Raw genomic sequence first — 21,390 nt, 5'->3', positions numbered from 1 at the left:
ATGATCCTCCCTCCCTTCTGCCTCACGTCCTGTTCTCTAGACTGTTATCCCTCGTGTCTGTTCCCTGGACTCAGGAAAGTGTTTTCAACTGAAGAATTTAAAAACACCATGGTTAAAATAAACGTTTTTGACCTTGGATCCAAATGTCCATTTGGATTCTATAGGAAAGTGGATCCTAAATTCTGAACGACTTAGAATTATAAATTGTAATTAGCAGAAGCCCTAGAGACCAGCTGGTCCAATCTCCATCTTAATACATGAATCTTTTTATATGATACTTGATGTGGACTTACAGCCTTTGCTTGAACATTCCATTGACGAGGATTTTCCAGTGTTATGATAAGGCAGGCTGTAGTCGTTAGAAAGCCATTGGTTATAATGAAGTAAAACTGCATCCCTATAACCTCTACGTAATGATTGTGTTTCTGTAGCCAAACACATTATATCTTCTCTAACAAACACCCCTTCAAGCATTTGAAAACAGCTAAGTGTTCTCCTTTCCCACGCTGACTATTCCATTATCTCAAGCATTCTCCTTAATTAATTTCTAATTCCCATATTCACACTGATAATATTCTTACATTTGAAATATCTCTTTCAAAATATGGCACCTAGAATAGACCATACTACTCAAAGTGGAGTGCCCAGTCCAGAGGACAGCAGAGTTGCTCCTTTCACTGGTCTGTCACCATATTCTACTAATATACCTGGGAATGTTTTAATGTTGTACACGAATGGATCATGCCATAGTTCATCATTAGGTACCATATTCGGTCAACCAAAACCTTGAGGGCCTTTGTATCACTTGAACTTCTCTTGAATCAGGTCCCTCAGCCAGTCCACATTGAATTGGTCTGGTTTATTGGTGAATAACACTGCTGGTCCTCAGTGATCACCTTTCTTTTCTTAGTTATATTTCTAAAACACAAACTTTCTTTTATAGGAGGTCTCAAGCATATCCTTCTGTGGTTTCTAGAGATCACATTTTTTCCCCCTTTTCCTGAAAACAAAGGTACTTTCCCACCTGGACTGGAGATTTTAACTCATTTAAGTTTTCTTATAACCTTCTGTTCTCATTCCAGTTTCCATTTTCTCTCAGCAGTGTATGTTTTAACTTCTCCAAAAAAGAGCATTCCACTTAGTAGATAAGACAAAAGCAAGAGAGAGGTTGAGTAGTGGTCCCGTGCATTGGTACAGAAAGACTCATAGAACATCAGCTCTTGCACATTATAATTATGTATGACTGTGGCCAAAATTACATATTTTAGAATTTTTCATCTCTATTGGGCTGTATTGTATTTTCAGGGTTTCAGATCATGAAACCATACAGATCTCCTCTTTTAATCTGATTTCTTTCCCTTATCTTCATTCTTTATTTTTTGTGTGTGTGGAGAGAAGTGTCAGCTTTTTAAAGGCTACTTAAAGGTTTGACAATTTATTTCATGACAAATATTTATTAAAAGGCTACTAAATGCAAAGATGAATAAGACATTTATGACATTTATTTTATGAAAAATATTTATTAAGAGCCTACCAGAGAAAGAGAAAGAAAGAGAAACTGAGAGACATATTTGAGAAAGTAGACATTAACATAAATACCACAGTAAGCAAATATGTGTAGAGGTCAGTCAGGATAAATGCCAATATGAGCTGCAAACACAACCTGCTGGCTTCCAAGACTGAAAATTAGAAGCATGGCAGGGGACACCGTTAAACTGCATCCAAACAAAATGGGTAGTGGTACCTAGAAGTGTGAAAACAGGTCCATAAAATGCAAATTTTAATATGCCACCATACTCTTAAAATCTTTCAATTGAAACAATATAAAATGAGGATGATATACTTATGACATTATGTTAAGTAGGGAAAACAGGATATAAAACTCTATACTGCATAAGCATGTCTATATCAATAGCTAGAAAAATGCATAAGAAAAGCCTTTCCAAGAAATGCATCAGATGCTAACAGCAGAGGTATATGGTCCAGAGATGATTTTCATCATTTCAAAAAACATTCTTAAATGTGTTTTGCTTTCATAAATGTTTAAAAAGACAAAAGCAGTGGTCTTTCAACCTTGATTCCTCCACAACATCCAGTTATATAGCTGATTTCTTCACTGGGGAAGAGGGACATGGTGCGTGATCCCCTCTCAGCTCCTTTGCGTTGAGACACTGAGGAAATAAACTGGGTCTTCTTTAATCCAAGTTATCCACGATGCGGGTCTGCCTGCCTGTCTTGGTATAACCCACCTACCTTTACTCAGTGAACTCAGGGGGGGGCTCACTGAATAACTTACTGTCCTCTCTAAATGTAAGTAAACTCACTGAAAAATGAGGATAATATCTACCCTGAGGATTACCATGGACTAAATTATATACACTGTGTGCAAAGCACCCAGTAACACTCCATCATTCTTCTTCTAAGGGAACTAGTTAGTTTAACCTTTCACACTGTTAGGGTGAGATCAAGCGCTAGGAAAAGGAGGGTGAGCATTCCTTTTTAAACAAACTCCGATATGGTTATTATCTCTCAAGTCTCCTATCATTTTCAATTCTCACCATTTTCTTTTCTTTTTTTAAGATCAGAATTCAGAATTTTAAGAATTAAGACTTACACATTAATTCCAGAAGTGGGAACTACCTATCTATATGTTTCTTATTTGTTCTAGCACAGTGGACAGAAACCCTCTCCTATTCTCAGTTCCTTTAGTTTTCTTCTTTATGCCATCGTACCCCTCCCCACCAGCAGCTTACAGCAACAGGACGACATTCACTCTCCTCCAGGGCAATTTAAGAGTATCTTGAGAAAGCCCTGCCCTGTGAAATGGATTATGTCAATCCTATTATTAATACATGCCAGAACATCATAGATCAGAGAGCATATTTTATGCGTATTATCTCATTTGATAGTGTGATACCCTGTCTTCTCTTTATACTTTTATTCTTCAGCCCATTTAGAGCTGCATAAAACATTTCTACATGTTTTATTTGTGGCTATTTCTCGTGGAGGACGGGAGGGATTAAGAGTGTGGACTTCTAGTATTACAGAAGATTGTCAAAATGTGACAGGTTCTCAGCAGGTATATACGGCGTTTATACCAAGTCTTTACAACCAGCGTGGCCTGTGTGGATTTGTATACAATAAGTTGGCTGCATGTTTTTTGTTTTTTTTACTTGAAGTTTATTGGAAAGTTGAACTTCGAACTTCAAATTTTAAAACGTGAATAACTAAGAAGAGCAGCCAGGAAGAGTCCCTGTGCTGTTCGGGGCTCTTGGGGAGTTGGGGGAAAGAAGGGAGCAGAGAAGGAAAGAATAGAGCAAAAGAAAGCTCTTCCTCCAGCAGATTGAATGCTGTGATTTTAAAAGCTAAGTACAGTCCCGGCCAAAGGATAAATCAGTTGGATACTGATATGTATTTAAAGGGGAAACATACATTTTCCATACTGCAGAGAATTACTGTTCAGGCATTAGTGTGTAAATAGTGCCGCAAATGCCCACTACTTACCAAAAAAGCTTATATGCAGGGAGTTAGCAAATGCCCACTACTTAGCAAAAAAGCTTATGTGCAGGGAGTTAAACTCAGTTTCTCAGTAAACAGCTTGAATAGGGATTTTGTATTTCAGAATATTAAAGTCAGTGCCGTAAAAAGTGTCTTCCGCTTAGTATTCATGCTGAAAGAGCATCACAGAGAAGCACCCAACTTCGCAGATGTCATGTTAGCCCACATTTGTTAGAGGATTTTTGACTCATGAAAGAAGAAAATGATGCTATTTTAAATTAATTTTGTATTGAAGTATAGTTGAGTTACAATATTACATTATTTTCAGGTGTACAGCATAGTGAACCAGTATTTTTGCAGATTATACTCCAATGATGCAATTTTTATATCATTCATCATTTGGTGCTTTCAAGGACAGAGATGCCAGTTTTGATCCATGCAACTGAAATCTCTACTCTGCACCAATCTAGAGTCAAGGAATGCTTATCCACCAATCATATGCCGTCCTGAATCCAGTAACTCATTTCCAAACGTCAGCCAACAATCAGCAGTTGGAAATGACCATGCTTTATTCTGATCTGAAATTAATTAACAATATGAGGGTGAAAATGTTAAGCTCCATTACTAACCTGCGGCTCTGCCCACTTGCGTAAGCATGGCTATGGGCAGCATGGCTTCCTTCAGAATCCTCTCCAGCTGTGTCCCTGTTCTCAGCAACAGGTGCAGGGCCACATTTAGACTCCCCACCCAAGTCTTGTCTGCCCACATCTTGTCACCTGCCAAGCAGAGACAAATAAGGAGCAAGCACATCCTGCCCTCTATTTTCCCCCATATGTACTTTAAAGAGTCCCCACAAGGTGGCAGGATTGTAACATGCTGAGATTGATGAGCCACTGCTATTTGTATTATTGTTTTAACACATTTCAGAGATAAGTGTTTCCAAAATAGCACAGGTCATGTATCACATCCATAAAGACAATGCCTCCCCTCGAGCTCACACTGGCTTGGAGAAGGACGACTCATCTTTCAACAGCCATTCTTTAAAGGTTCCTTAAAATTACCTCATGAGAAGATCCTTCCTCTTAGCTTAGATTTCTGTGGGAAGCAGGGTTGAAAATGTCCTTAATGACAAGATCATTTTATTGTCGTGCAAACCTTGGGGCATTTTCTATTCCATCTCACATGGTCACTCTTTAAAATGCTATTAGGGACTTCCCTAGTGGCGCAGTGGTTGAGAGTCCGCCTGCCGATGCAGGGGACATGGGTTCGTGCCCCGGTCCGGAGCGGCTGGGCCTGTGAGCTGTGGCCACTGGGCCTGCGCATCCGGAGCCTGTGCTCCACAACGGGAGAGGCCACAACAGTAAGAGGCCCGTGTACCACAAAAAAAAAAAAAAAAAAAATGCTATTAGAAGGAAAAGAGCTGCTTGAGTGGCCAGGTGAGGAGCTCCACCCTCTGCAGGGTGTGAGGGACAAGGAAGAAGAGGCACAACAAACAGGCAAACCTGCTGGGAATGTCGGGCCTTGTTCAGATCCACCCAAGGGAAAGTGATGCAAAGCAGACACAATCCATCCCGCCTCCCCTTAACCAAGTGAGAGGAGACATCTAGGCTTGCACCAAAAACATTACCAGATCAGAGACTGTTGGAGAATTGTCTTCCCATTTAAATCCTAAAGTAGATACACAGAAAATCCTCTTACACTGGAACCTCTCTGCCCTCTTTCAACTGCCAGTTTTATAAAGGAAGGTGATAGACAGTTTATTTAAACTGTTTCCATAATATCCATCCCACTGCAAATTGATGACAGTAAATGTCAACTCGGGTGTCCTTAAAGAACAATGAACTTACATAACGGCTTTATACTTTGCATTTACCTAATAGAGTGATGCATCTCTTCTATAAAACTGGCCAATCTGAGAACACGGTTTTATTAGCCACTGTTTTCCACCTGCTTCTCAGGATCCACCTGTTGTAAAAGTGAAGCAGAAGCCTCTCCGGGTAACACTGCTCTTCCTGAATTTCAAGCGGGTGTATGTAGCATGTAACGCTTCTAAACAGGACCCTTAGGAAGTCAAAGGTTTTTCTAAAACAATGTAAGCAGGGCCTTTTTCATCTAGAAAATCTGATAACGTGTAGCAGAGCCGCTCAGCTCAAGACCAGGGTTGGAAATCACGTGTCCAGTCTACCAGCAAGCAAGGTTAGCATGGTGTTCAGGCCACAACACCCCAAACATGTAAAGACAAAAGGTCTCCACGACAAATAGCTGCTACCCATAAAAGACCTACTCTTTACAATAGCCACTTTGATAATTTAAAAAATTACATGAGAAAAGTTGTTTTATATTAACATATATATGTAGCCACTAGACAATGTTAACAAGAACACAGAAATAACCTGCTGGTGGTTTCCTTTTAGGCTATGCATTATAGTTCCCTAATTCCTCCACATCCAGTGACCTTTTCAATCCCTCAGTTTTTCAGAGCTGAGGGTTTAGAGATATTTTAGCTAAATTCTGCCCCTGATGGACTCCCAGCAGGTTGGATTCTCTTCGAGATTTCTGCAGGCTACTTACGTGTGTTGTGACGGTCCTCTCTACAGGAAATATTGTGAGAGGTTGATAAATGTTCCCAGTTCTATTAATAGCATCATTGAAGGCTGAGACATTAAGCTACCAAGGCCTTTCCATTTGGGCTCTTTTTGCAGTCAGGGTAATAAGAAAGGTGCCACATGTTGATTCCAAGAGAGGTCCATTCAGCTGTATGAATAAGTAGCATGTTCCTGTTCTACCCGCTGGGTTTTTGCATATCTGTGTGAATTTCAGCCACAGTCTGCTCTTTGTAACTGACCATCTCCTGGGAAGCAAGAAGGGAAATACTTCCATAAAGCCCAATTTTACAGCATTTCAAAACACTTAAAGCTTTTTACCTGCTGTGGCAGAGTGCTCCATTTGACTAAGCTCCAGAGAAAAGAGGGCAAGGCTTTTCCTCATCAAGTAAAAATTTCCTGTGCGCTGAGGAGTCATCTCCAAGGTACCCCCTGGGGAGAGCATGCAGCATGGAAAGCCTGCCTTGGGCTGTTTGGGAACCTCTGCTGAGTCAGCGCGCACTGGGGCAGTGGCCCATCCACAGCTATTAAGTGCAGATCTTTAAAAACAGATGTGTTGTTGAGAGCAGGCAGGTTATTTATTTTCTCACGTACTTTGTGTTGTAAAAGACTTCTTAAGCAGCTTGTACTCGGAGCTATTTCTGTGAAAATAGAGACCAAGGAAAGGAATTGTGGTTTTGGTAATTTGAGGAGCCTTGATTAACTATTGAGCTGAGGGTTACAGTAGCCAAGTAAGGTCTACCCAGTCAGGTCTGGCTATGTAATTGGCAGGGCCCAGGGCCAAGTGAAAATGCAGGGTACCTTGTTCAAAAATTATTAAGAATTTCAAAATGGTGACAGCAGAGCATTAAGCTCAGTGACTACACAGGAAGCCTGCCTCTGAAGCTAGCCCTGCAGCGAGCTCTACCTCGTAAGCACCCTAGGAAGTTGATCTTTGAACAGTGGCAGTTGAAATGGTGTATGGCAGGTTACATTAAAAAGTGTGCTGGGTTGCCTAGCAACGGGCTAAGCCTGAATGGGCTGACTTGCAAGTTGAGATACACCAGCTTGAAAGTCTAAATTCATGGAAACCTTCTAGCACCGATAATTTTCAAGAAAAAGTAAGCCGGTGGGAGAGAGAAATGGGGAGGACAAGAAGGACACATTTTTCTACTCTTGTAACCCAGTGGCAAGCTTGTCATTTTCCCTGTTCAATCTTCTAACGATATAACTCTTCATAAATGAAGTAAAAGTGAGAAGGAAATTCCAGTTTTCTCAGAAATATAAATAATAGATTTCCTTAAAGGATCATGAAAACATGCATTAATCAATGAATATTTTTGAGCACCATTCCTTCGGCAATGCAAAGGTACAGTATCAATAGTAAGTACCTACTATGTAGTAGAGTACAGCGATGAATAAGAGGCAGCTTTCATTTCTAAGGAACTTAAACGAGATTTTGTAAGAACATTAAACTCAAATATAAGAAACCATTAGACAGCAGCATTACATTTTTAAAGAATGGAGTCCAAAATCTCTGTTCCTTCTCTCCTTGGTATTTTACAGGCCCCTTGTGCTGCAGAATCGGAACCAGCTCTCCTGATAGGGAGCAAACAGTTTGGGCTTTCGAGAAACAGTCACATTGCAATTGCATTTGATGACACCAAAGTTAAAAACCGGTATGATTTATTCTGAGATATTAGACAAGAACCGATAAATGGAAGTACTCAGTATTTGTTTATTCAAGTTTAATTAACTATATTTGTTAATAAATGAGGTGAGCTTTTTTAGTTCACTGAATACTGTAAAGAATAGAATTATATGAATATTTGTCTGAGCCTGAGAAGCCAGTTGAGGAACTCAGCAGACCTAGATAGTCCTCACCTTGGAAAAGGTTTTGCTATCCTTTACGAAAAAGCACCACGATCAGATGCCGCTGTATCCTAGAATAAGAACGTTCTTATTCTTCTGTTTTACTTCGCATACTTTTATTTCACAGTCTCACCATTGAATTTGAAGCGCGAACCGAAGCTGAATCAGGCTTGCTCTTTTACATGGCCCGGATCAATCATGCTGATTTTGCTACAGTTCAGCTGAGAAATGGATTGCCCTACTTCAGTTATGACTTGGGAAGTGGTGACACCAACACCATGATCCCCACCAAAATCAATGATGGCCATTGGCACAAGGTAATAGTCCCCAGGATGTTGGCAGTGCCCTACGAGGGGGTTACTGGGTGGCAGCCATCGGCATTCCCCTGGGGCCAGTATTATCTTGCCAGTGCAGACACTGACTCTGGCGGTACTGGAACGTGGCCGAGGCCAAAAATACAGTAAGTGCCATATATAACTGCCCAACCTAGGAAGACGCGATCAAACCTGGGTAGGTTTACAGTTGACCACTTACATGCCTCATCATGGTGCTATAAGATTCCATCATTGCTGTACATCTGTGGTTCCCAAACATCTGTCCACAAACTAGGGCCAGGCAATTGAAGACATTTCCAGTACTCTAAGTAAGTATTATTATTATTATGGGACAATGGAGTGCGTTAATCATAAAGCTCTATGTATTCAATTGAAAGGAATAATATTTCTTCTAAGATTATATTTTCCTATTTTTAAAGTGCTAAAATAACCTCTCTTTATGAAATAATATTTGACCAGCTTAAAAGCTGGCAACCTAAAATGGGCCCTATGGTTGCGCCTTCCCCCCACCCCCACCCCACAGTGGTCTGAGCACACCAAGAGTCTGAGAATCTGCTACCTCCCGTTTAAAGGCCTCTGGGGTATCATTTCCACTAACAGTCATTTGGAACAACTTTTTAAATGTTGGCCTTACACCCAGAAGCTGGTACTATTATGGGCACAGAAGGCTCACCTGCCAGCTTACTGTCCTCTTTGGCATGACTGCAAGTAGATAATATACTGCCTGATTAAAACAAAAACTCGGAATTTGTCTCTGCACCTGTGGTAGCCTATCAAGTAAAGCTTCGCTAGGTGGACAAATTAAATGTTTAATTTTTAGAGTAAGATATTATTAGATATTGGATTTTATATATTAACATATTTGGACTTGTATCATATAGAAAGCCAAGGAACCTGAAAAAATACAATATAAACGCAAAGTCAACTAACTTGTTATCTAGAAATAAGAAATTTTCTAGGGAGCTTATGACTAGCAAATACTTTATGCAGGAGCTCTCATTAAGGTTTATTCTCATCTCTGGCTAATAGCATAATAAATATGACACTTGAGAAAAAGACATATTGTTGGGCTACAATGAGGCTGGGATTACGCTAAGTAGCCAAATTAAGGAGGGATTTTATCCTTGCAGGTTTTTAGAAAGTTATTTCCAAAACCAGAATAGATCAGTGTAAAATAAGGTCTTAAATTACTCTAATCCTGATGTAGATTCGTTTTTAAACCATTATTGTACTCCAGCATTTCACAGGGTTACATGCTCCTTTTCCTAAATTCAGACTCAAGGATTTTATGCTCAAGCTAGTCTCCACACTTTTTATTTCACTCTGCCCCAGAAAATAATTCAATCCGCTGCTGTCATTTCAGCCCAGTCAGCCTTCCATCTTCCTCCCTGACTTTGTACTAATCAGCTGCTGCAGAAATGGCAGTGCAGCCCGGATGCACTGCATTCCTGCAGGTCTGCACTGAGAAATGCCTCTTAAGCAGAGGGATGTAGCATATCTGAAATTGTGCTGGGAAGACCAGGCTTTGCTCAATCAAACCAATGAACTTTTGAATTTGGACATGAATTTTGCAGCCCACTTAATTCATGACAGGGCTCTCAATCTGCAAGTTTCCTTACAACAAGCATACTCTTGATACAGATGCTCACTTGGCTACTATAGAAGAGTCTTCAATCTAAAACTCACCCAGGAAGATTCTCTCCTCTTTTGGAGATGGTACTAATGGAAAAGACAGACTTTGAGACATTCTGTAAACAGATTTAATTTCACTTATATTATGGGTTTAGCACATATTAGGCCCTCAGTAAGTTGTTTCACTTTTTCCTAAGGAATATCCTAAAAGTTCTTATGCTTTATACTCTGCATATTTGAAATTTATCTATGATTGGTGTTAATGACTCCTCTTCTTTTGGTAGATTAAGATTGTTCGAATTAAGCAAGAAGGAATTATTTACGTAGACGGTGCCTCCAACAGAACCATCAGTCCCAAGAAAGCTGATATTCTGGATGTTGTGGGAATGCTGTATATTGGCGGGCTACCCATTAACTACACTACCCGAAGAATTGGTCCAGTGAGTGTCTAATTTGTTTCTTTGTGGCCTAAACAGCTGCCTGAGTCATGAATGTATTTTGAATTATTAGGTCACATTGGCCCATGACCAATTATAGATGAATAGGAAATCATCTTTTCTGAGAAGTGACAAATTTTCTAGACAGATCTGACTATGAGAGGCAATATTACAAAACAGAGTGTGGACCCTGGAGCCAGACTCCCTTGGTTTGAATATGTGCTTAACTGTTAAGTAGCTGTGCGATCCTGAGCAACTTACTTAATTTTTCTTTGAAAAGTTCCCTCTTTTGTAAAATAGTTTAATAATAATAACCAAACAAGCAAGGTTGATGGAAAGATTAAATGAGGTAATATACTTAAAGTGCTTGGAAAAATACCAAGTATACAGAAAGCACTAAGACAACAAGGAAGATGATAATGATGATATTGATGGTATTGTTTCGGGACTAGACATTTAGCAAATATTGAGAGATGCAGTATCTAGAGCAGTGATCCCCAACCTTTTTGGCACCAGGGACCAGTTTTGTGGAAGACAGTTTTTCCACAGACCCGGGGCGGGGAGGTGGAGTGGCACAGGGTTGTTTGGGGATGATTCAAGCACATTACATTTACTGTGCACTTTATTTCTATTATTATTACCTTGTAATATATAATGAAATAATTATACAACTCCCCATAATGCAGAATCAGTGGGAACCCTGAGCTTGTTTTCCTGCAACTAGATGGTCCCATCTGGGGGTGATGCGAGACAGTGACACCCAAAGCGTGTTGCTTATGTCCAGTCTACTCCGTAAGATGCAGCTTCATTGTCACTTGCCACTCACTGTTAGGGCTTTGATGTGAGTCTGCAAACAGCTGATTTATTATGGTCTCTGTGCAGTCAAACCTCTCTGCTAATGATAACCTGTATTTGCAGCCGCTCCCCAGTGCTAGCGTCACTGCCTCAGCTCCACCTCAGATCATCAGGCATTAGATTCTCTTAAGGAGCGTGCAACCTAGATCCCTCACACGCACAGTTCGCAGTAGGGTTCGCGCCCCTATGAGAATCTAATGCCCCCACTGATCTGACAGGAGGCGGAGCTCAGGCAGAAATGCAAGCGATGGGGAGCAGCTGTAAATACAGACGAAGCTTCACTCACTCTCCCACCCCTCACCTCCTGCTGTGCGGCCCAGTTCCTAACAGGCCACAGACCAGTACCATGGGGATTGGGGCTCCCTGATCTAGAGTACTGTTATCCAATACTGGAGTCAGAATTTAAAGTCCTCACAAATTTTGTAAATCAGTATTCACAAAATAATTTTTTGTCAGACCATGTGTCCTGGTTGGCTTTGGAAAGCACTCTTTTAAGAAGCACAGGGGATTAGTGTTTTTAGAAAATGCACTACACACGAGTGTGGTTCATTTCTATGCTCAAATCAGAACACGTGACGATGCAGCATCGTTCTTCATCAAAGACAATTGTCCGTGATGGTTACAGTTCTCAGTATCTGGCTCCTCTTGTGGCTGATCAGTATTACTTCCCCTTCACAGCTATTGGCTGTGCTACGCAGGCCAATCAAAGTGAGAGCCTCTGAACAGAGAGTCGCAAGAGTGATTAACGTGCATCCCTTAACCCAGATGAAATATAATGAAGCAGAATAGGATTGATTTATTTCTAAAATCCTTAAACTTTGAATGTGTCACGCAGGCTTTCAAGTTTCATGTGTATGTGCATTTTCTTAGGAAAGTATCCACTGCTTTCCTTAGATTTTCATAAGGAAGAAGCACTGAACCGAACCTAATTATCTTTTCAAGTAGAATTTGAACATAGATTGTGAAAAAAATGTATATATAGTAAGGTTAATAAACTGTTACTAGAAACATGAAATAGAAACATAAGAGACTAATTAAAAGTTACAATTTCCATAGGGGCCCAGAGTCTGTCAAGCCAGTGGTCCCACTAGAGACGTAGTGTGCAGTATTTAGAATATCAAAACAATCATATTCCAGGCTAGACACATCCTAGTTCAGCGGTCCCCAACCTTCTTGCCACCAGGGACCAGTTTCGTGGAAGACAATTTTTCCACGGACCGTGGGGCAGGGGAGATGGTTTGGGGATGATTCAAGCGCACTACATTTATCGTGCACTTTATTTCTATTATTATTACATTGTAATATATGATGAAATAATTATACAACTCACCATAATGCTGACAGGAGACGGAGCTCAGGTGGTAATGCGAGCGATGTGGAACAGCTGTAAATACAGATGAAGCTTCGCTCGTTCGCCCGCCCCTCACCTCCTGCTGTGCGGCCCGGTTCCTAACAGGCCAGTCTGCCGCCCCGGGGGGATGGGGACCGCTGTCTGTCTTAGTTGCGAAGCACAACACCGGATTCTCTGCACCTGTGCTCTGAAGCCTGGGCTGATGGTGCCGATCCAGGCAGTTTTGGAGATGGCCTAGGACAATCGGCAGATGTTTATACACACAGAACCCCCTACCAATGATTGCATTCCACATAAAGGCAAACTTCTGCTAAAACCCGATATGTGTTTCTTCTGACCTGAATGTTTAGGTGACCTACAGCATTGATGGCTGCATCAGGAATCTTCAGATGGCAGAAGCCCCTGCCGATCTTGAACAGCCAACCTCCAGCTACCGTGTCGGGACGTGTTTTGCAAATGCTCAGAAAGGAACGTATTTTGACGGAACGGGTTTTGCCAAAGCAGGTGAGGTGCTTCCATGTCCTTTCTGTTGAATATTAACTAGGTCCAAATATTGACTTCTTGTTTGTGTGGGAAAATAAAAGTCCCTGGGGTCTGAAACTAGCATCCTTTGTTTAAACCAGAAATAAAAACTTTTAGAAGTAATAAAAAACATGCCTCTTAAAGATTAATACGTCCGATTCTGATAAGAACGAATAGAAGAAATAAAGTAAAAGGCTATCTGGTGAGTTTATTCCATCTCCTTCCCTGGAGATCAATCATAGCAAAATAAATGTAATTCTACAAGAAGGTTCATATGTTTATATTATGTGATGTATCTACTTTCTAGTTTTCCCCATCTACCTTTCTTTCTGGAGATGAGGCAGCATTTTCCTTGCTTCCTCTCTTCAGTTCCTTGCAAGGCTCCATTTCATGCTCTCCCCTCACACACAATGCACACATACTGGTGCCCATTTCTTGCTGATGGAGATGATGACTGGCACCTTTCCCTGACTTTCTTTAAGTATCTCCCCCCGTTCCAGTGAGCATTTTCAGCGCAGGTCTGGATCACTGACAGTGAATGTACAATTTGGAAAGAAAAAATATGAAATCACTTGTACATAATAACAAAAAAGTCTGACATTAACATACTCTAAGATAGAATCAGTCCTATGGTTACCATAGGAACATGCATTTGCTGGTTAGAAAAAAAATTAATGAGTACATAATATGTAGAAGTTAACATGGGAAACAGAAGTAAATAAGATGTCATTCCCTTCCTTCAAGAACATGCTATCAATAGATAAGATTCTTTATGCTCAGAAATCACAAGAAGACAAGTAAAAAATAATTAGAAACTGGAGAAGACACACAAGCAAGGTTCTGTGGATATTTTAAGGAAACATTAATTTGGGGAAATCAGGAAAGGTTTTATGGAGGAATTGACATTTGAGGTAGGTTTAAAAGATGAGTTGAACACACATGCAAAGGTTGGAGACGGAAGAGCAGGGCCCTCCACCAGGGGATACATGGGAAATTTCCCCTGTGCAGAAGCAGAAAACAGAGAAACACAGGATATGTTAAATATTGAAATGTTGGAGGTTATGTTGAACCCCAAATTCCATGTTCTGTGAAAGCCCAAAGCTTTTCTCAAGTTTTCTGCAAATTCAGATAGCTGGCATTAGCTTCGTCAAATTGATGGCAAGCTTCAGCTTCAACTTCTGCAGTTAACAGATTAACTTACCATCCTGCCTGGGCTTTTTTGGTTCGAGATCAAACTGGACCAGAAAATTAGCCACTTCCCCAGTTTCCAATAACTCCTGCCATCACCTCAACACACAGTGTAATACAATCTATATAAGACTTGGGTGGTCAGAGGAGGTTACATTACTGGAAAATATACGACTTCAATTTAAACCTTTGACACCTTTGTCCTTAAAAGCTTTCCAGCTACCCAGTTTCTGGGGGTTTAATAGCTTCTTCATTCCCCCTATCCTCTGCTGAATGGCTTCATGTTATTTCTCTCTTTTCCTTATCCTCCTTTCAGGAACAGAAACAAAATCATTGTTTTATTTTGCAGAAAATTCCAGCTTCTTCTACCCTTTATTCTTAAAATCTGCCCTAAGCCCGTCTTTGTCCATTCAAACTCATCAAGGTTCTCAGTAGAAGAAAAAAGTCTTTCACATAACAGCTGCCTCCCTTCATTGGAGATAGTTGTGGTTACACATAGCATTTATTTCTTGCTTAATAAATAGGAGACCTGGAAAAAATTTCCATGAGTTTTCCTCTAATATTTCATGCAGGTCTAGTCTAGCCTGATCTTAATGGATTACTTTGTTTCTAAGAAGCATGTCTTAAATACTTGCTAAAAGATTAAGTAAACCAATGAATCAAATATGGAAAATTATAAAGACTTAACTTGATGAACTAGAAAAGTCTAGTTATGTCCCAGAATCTTATCCTTCAAAATTGTATTTGTAATTCCTTTCTTTATAAATAAAATGTCTGGGGATATTTGAGCCCTTTCAGATCATCGTGGTACCATGTAGAGTGCCCCAGTGAAATTTTACTGAATAATCATTGAAATGCTTGACTTCATCCAGCAACAAGACTTCTGACAATCACACCTGGCTGCGAGATTCTTTGAGTCAATCTTAGTCTGTGTTCATTCATTCATTCAACAAATATATATTCAACCTTCACCATGTGTCAGATACTTTGGTGAGCACAGAAATAAAATGGTGAGCAATATAGGCAAAGTCCTTGCCCTCACAGAATTTATATTCTAGGAAGGAAGGCAGCCAAGAAAATAAGCAATAACTATAAATGGTGGAGGTGTAGGCCATACGAAAGTCTGGAACTTATAGTTGTCTAACACATGAATTGAAAGCTAATAAAACCGTGGCATTGTACAAATTTGAATTAACAGTTCCTAAACTCGAATCCACAATTTTTTAAAAATGTTTTCATTTTACAGTTGATGGGTTCAAAGTAGGATTGGACCTTCTTGTAGAATTTGAATTCCGCACAACTAGAACCACTGGAGTTCTTCTGGGAATCAGCAGCCAGAAAATGGATGGAATGGGTATTGAAATGATCGCTGAAAAGGTAAGCATCAGCAGTCTAAGCATTTCTGCTCTCTTCACGATATTGTCGTTTACATGTAGAAAGCTCTATTTTATTTTTAACATCTTTATTGGAGTATAATTGCTTTACAATGGTGTGTTAGTTTCTGCTTTATAACAAAGTGAATCAGCTGTATGTATACATATACCCTCCTATCTCCTCCCTCTTGCGTCTCCCTCCCTCCCACCCTCCCTATCCCACCCCTCTAGGTGGTCACAAAGCACCGAGCTGATCTCCCTGTGCTATGGGGCTGCTTCCCACTAGCTATCCGTTTTACATTTGGTAGTGTGTATATGTCAATGCTGCTCTCTCACTTCGTCCCAGCTTACCCTTCCCCCTCCCCGTGTCCTCAAGTCCATTCTCTACATCTGCTCTATTTTGAAGCCCTGCTCTTGTCTTTGTTGGGAGAAAGCTAGATTGGATCTTTTCATCCTTCTGGATTATCTCAATTCTTGTGTGTTTTCAACACACTTATTTTGTAGACCAGTGTAAACTTTAAATGTGCTAATTCTACGGTAAGCCAACTATGCTAATAATGGCCGAAGTGGTTTTGGATCTCAAGCTAGTTACTGTGTGGTTAAAAGTAAAGTTATTCTCCTCTTTATGAATACATGCTCTATGAAGCTATCAATTCCAGTGGGGAAAAAAAGGGCTTAGATTGTCTAAAATCAGTCTTTGCCTCTTATAACAGGGTAGGCACCTCTCAGAAATGAAGATGTCTAGCTGACATATTGATTGCTCAATTTATTTAAAAGCATCCACATACCATTGCACAATAGAACAAATTTATAATAAAGTTATATTAGTAGAATATAAAGTATTGTGCCGGTTTGCTCACAATGGATAATCTAATTCTAACTGCCTTTTCTGTCCCTACCTGCAGTGAGATAACCAGTTTTCATGTACTTTGTACTATAGGGCACAGGTAAAAAGAAGAAGGCAGAGCAAGCAATTTCACAAGTTTCCTATTTGCCTTTGCAACAGGAATCATACTTCAGCTCTGTTCACATTTCCAATCCTAGGGTGCCGTTGCCTCCCAAGAAGAAAAACCACACACTGACCTAAAATACGCTTTCCTTATCCTCTTCCCTCCTTCCTCTCAGTCTTCAAATCATCCTCAAAGGCAGTAAAGCAAAAAGATCCAGGAGCACAGAGACAAAAAGGGGGAATAAGCAACACTTAATAGTTTTGACAGGAAAAAAAAAAGTCTGGAGCTGCCGAAGAGGCAAGAGACTTTTTCTTCCCTCTTTGTTTCCTGGTGGGCGAGGAGAGGGGATTAAGAGCGCTGCTTAAAGGAGCTCCAGAGACGGGCGCGAGCCGCGGCTAACAGCGCGGACCCCAGAGACGGGCATGAGACGCCAAGGCTGCTGCTGCCGCCACCAAGAAGCCTGTGTGCGAGCACAGGTCACTATCCACACCTCCCTTCCCGGGAGCCTGTGCAGCCCGCCACTGCCAGGGTCCCATGATCCAGGGACAACTTCCCCGGGAGAACGCACGGCGCACCTCAGGCTGCTGCAATGTCACGCCGGACTCTGCCGCCGCAGGTTTGCCCCGCATCCGTAACCCTCCCTCACCCCGGCCTGAGTGAGCCAGAGCTCCCGAATCAGCGGCTCCTTTAACCCCGTCCTGTCTGAGCGAAGAACACACGCCCTCAGGAGACCTACACGCAGAGGCGGGGCCAAATCCAAAGCTGAGCCCCTGGGAGCTGTGAGACCAAAGAAGAGAAAGGGAAATCTCTCCCAGCAGCCTCAGGAGCAGCGGATTAAATCTCCACAATCAACTTGATGTACCCTGCATCTGCGGAATACCTGAATAGACAACAAATCATCCCAAATTGAGGAGTTGGACTTTGAGAGCAAGATTTATTATTTTTTCCCCTTTTTCTCTTTTTGTGTGTATGTATATGCTTCTGTGTGAGATTTTGTCTGTAGAGCTTTGCTTTCACCATCTGTCCTAGAGTTCTATCCGTCCGTGTTTTTTGTTTTTTTTTACATTTTTTAAAAAATTTTTTTCTTAATATTTTTTATTTTAATAACTTTATTTTATTTTACCTTTATTTTATTTTCTTTTCTCCTCTTTCTTTCTTTCTACTTTTTCTCCCTTTTATTCTGAGCCGTGTGGATGAAAGGCTCTTGGTGCTGCAGCCAGGAGTCAGTGCTGTGCCTCTGAGGTGGGAGAGCCAACTTCAGGACACTGGTCCACAAGAGACCTCCCAGCTCCACGTAATATCAAACGGCGAAAATCTCCCAGATATCTCCATCTCAACAGCAACACCCAGCTTCACTCAACGACCAGCAAGCTACAGTGCTGGACACCCTATGCCAAACAACTAGCAAGGCAGGAACACAACGCCACCCATTAACAGAGAGGCTGCCGAAAATCATAATAAGTCCACAGACACCCCAAAACACACCACCAGACGTGGACCTGCCCACCAGAAAGACAAAATCCAGCCTCATCCACCAGAACACAGGCACTAGTCACCTCTACCAGGAAGCCTACACAACCTACTGAACCAACTTTAGCCACTGGGGAGAGACACCAAAAACAATGGGAACTACGAACCTGCAGCCTGTGAAAAGGAGACCCCAAACACAGTAAGATAAGCAAAATGAGAAGACAGAAAAACACACAGCAGATGAAGGAGCAAGATAAAAACCCACCAGACCTAACAAATGAAGAGGAAATAGGCAGTCTACCTGAAAAAGAATTCAGAATAATGATAGTAAAGATGATCCAAAATCTTGGAAATAGAATAGAGAAAATGAAAGAAACATTTACCAGGGACCTAGAAGAACTAAAGATGAAACAAGCAACGATGAACAACACAATAAATGAAATTAAAAATACTCTAGAAGGGGTCAATAGCAGAATAACTGAGGCAGAAGAACGGATAAGTTACCTGGAAGATAAAGTAGTGGAAATAACTACTGCAGAGCAGAATAAAGAAAAAAGAATAAAAAGAACAGAGAAGAGTCTCAGAGACCTCCGGGACAACATTAAATGCACCAACATTCGAATTATAGGGATTCCAGAAGAAGAAGACAAAAAGAAAGGGACTGAGAAAATATTGGAAGAGATTATAGTTGAAGACTTCCTTAATATGGGAAAGGAAATAGTTAAGTCTAGGAAGCACAGAGACTCCCATACAGGATAAATCCAAGGAGAAACACGTCAAGACACATATTAATCAAACTAACAAAAATTAAATACAAAGAAAACATATTAAAAGCAGCAAGGGAAAGACAACAACACACAAGGGAATCCCCATAAGGTTAACAGCTGATCTTTCAGCAGAAACTCTGCAAGCCAGAAGGGACTGGCAGGACATATTTAAAGTGATGAAGGAGGAAAACCTACAACCAAGATTACTCTACCCAGCAAGAATCTCATTCAGATTTGGTGGAGAAATTAAAACCTTTACAGACAAGCAAAAGCTGAGAGAGTTCAGCACCACCAAACCAGCTCTACAACAAATGCTGAAGGAACTTCTCTAGGCAACAAACACAAGAGAAGGAAAAGACCTATAATAACAAACCCAAAACAATTAAGAAAATGGGAATAGGAACATACATATCAATAATTACCTTAAATGTAAATGGATTAAATGCTCACACCAAAAGACACAGACTGGCTGAATGGATACAAAAACAAGACCCATATATATGCTGTCTACAAGAGACCCACTTCAGACCTAGGGACACATACAGACTGAAAGTGAGGGGATGGAAAAAGATATTCCATGCAAATGGAAACCAAAAGAAAGCTGGAGTAGCAATTCTCATATCAGACAAAATAGACTTTAAAATAAAAACTATTAGAAGAGACAAAGAAGGCCACTACATAATGATCAAGGGATTGATCCAAGAAGAAGACATAACAATTGTAAATATTTATGCACCCAACGTAGGAGCACCTCAATACATAAGGCAAATACTAACAGCCATAAAAGGGGAAATCGACAGTAACACTTTCATAGTAGGGGACTTTAACACCCCACTTTCACCAATGGACACATCATCCAAAATGAAAATAAATAAGGAAACACAAGCTTTAAATGATACATTAAACAAGATGGACTTAATTGATATTTATAGGACATTCCATCCAAAAACAACAGAATACACATTTTTCTCAAGTGCTCATGGAACATTCTCCAGGATAGATCATATCTTGGGTCACAAATCAAGCCTTGGTAAATTTAAGAAAATTGAAATTGTATCAAGTATCTTTTCCGACCACAATGCTATGAGACTAGATATCAATTACAGGAAAAGATCTGTAAAAAATACAAACACATGGAGGCTAAACAATACACTACTTAATAACGTAGTGATCACTGAAGACATCAAAGAGGAAATCAAAAAATACCTAGAAACAAATGACAATGGAGACACGACGACCCAAAACCTATGGGATGCAGCAAAAGCAGTTCTAAGAGGGAAGTTTATAGCAATACAATCCTACCTTAAGAAACAGGAAACATCTCAAATAAACAACCTAACCTTGCACCTAAAGCAATTAGAGAAAGAAGACCAAAAAAACCCCAAAGTTAGCAAAAGGAAAGAAATCATAAAGATCAGTTCAGAAAGAAAGGAAAAAGAAATGAAGGAAACGATAGCAAAGATGAATAAAACTAAAAGCTGGTTCTTTGAGAAGATAAACAAAATTGATAAACCATTAGCCAGACTCATCAAGAAAAAAAGGGAGAAGACTCAAATCAGTAGAATTAGAAATGAAAAAGGAGAAGTAACAACTGACACTGCAGAAATACAAATCATCCTAAGAGACTACTACAAGCAATTCTATGCCAATCAAATGGACAACCTGGAAGAAATGGACAAATTCTTAGAAATGCACAACCTGCCAAGACTGAATCAGGAAGAAATAGAAAATATGAACAGACCAATCACAAGCACTGAAATGGAAACTGTGATTAAAAATCTTCCAACAAACAAAAGCCCAGGATCAGATGGCTTCACAGGCGAATTCTATCAAACATTTAGAGAAGAGCTAACACCCATCCTTCTCAAACTCTTCCAAAATATAGTAGAGGGAGGAACACTCCCAAACTCATTCTATGAGGCCACCATCACCCTGATACCAAAACCAGACAAGGATGTCACAAAAAAGAAAACTACAGGCCAATATCACTGATGAACACAGATACAAAACTCCTCAACAAAATACTAGCAAACAGAATCCAACAACACATTAAAAGGATCATACACCATGACCAAGTGGGGTTTATTCCAGGAATGCAAGGATTCTTCAATACACGCAAATCAATCAACATGATACACCATATTAACAAATTGAAGGAGAAAAACCATATGGTCATCTCAATAGATGCAGAGAAAGCTTTTGACAAAATTCAACACCCATTTATGATAAAAACCTGCAGAAAGTAGGCATAGAGGGAACTTTCCTCAACATAATGAAGGCCATATATGACAAACCCACAGCCAACATCGTCCTCACGATGATCAGGAACTAAGATCAGGGACAAGACAAGGTTGGCCACTCTCACCACTCTTATTCAACATAGTTTTGGAAGTTTTAGCCACAGCAATCAGAGAAGAAAAGGAAATAAAACGAATCCAAATCGGAAAAGAAGAAGTAAAGCTGTCACTGGTTGCAGATGACATGATACTACACATAGAGAATCCTAAAGATGCTACCAGAAAACTACTAGAGCTAATCAATGAATTTGGTAAAGTAGC

General features: G+C 40.3%; 1 protein-coding gene across 1 annotated transcript in view; it reads left to right on the top strand.

Moving 5' to 3' along the window:
• Positions 1-21,390, top strand: part of LAMA2 (laminin subunit alpha 2) — a 605,756-nt gene that overhangs the window by 577,922 nt on the left and 6,444 nt on the right. Inside the window, exons 59-63 of the mRNA XM_060167667.1 lie at positions 7,647-7,759; positions 8,080-8,269; positions 10,204-10,359; positions 12,913-13,066; positions 15,519-15,649. Coding sequence (XP_060023650.1) covers positions 7,647-7,759; positions 8,080-8,269; positions 10,204-10,359; positions 12,913-13,066; positions 15,519-15,649 — 744 coding nt within the window. The remainder of the gene's footprint in view (positions 1-7,646; positions 7,760-8,079; positions 8,270-10,203; positions 10,360-12,912; positions 13,067-15,518; positions 15,650-21,390) is intronic.

This window comes from Lagenorhynchus albirostris, chromosome 12, assembly GCF_949774975.1.
Source record: "Lagenorhynchus albirostris chromosome 12, mLagAlb1.1, whole genome shotgun sequence".
In the NCBI taxonomy this organism is placed as follows: domain Eukaryota; kingdom Metazoa; phylum Chordata; class Mammalia; order Artiodactyla; family Delphinidae; genus Lagenorhynchus; species Lagenorhynchus albirostris.
The sequence above is the reverse complement of the archived record's forward strand: the minus strand, read 5'-3'. Positions and strand labels throughout refer to the sequence as shown.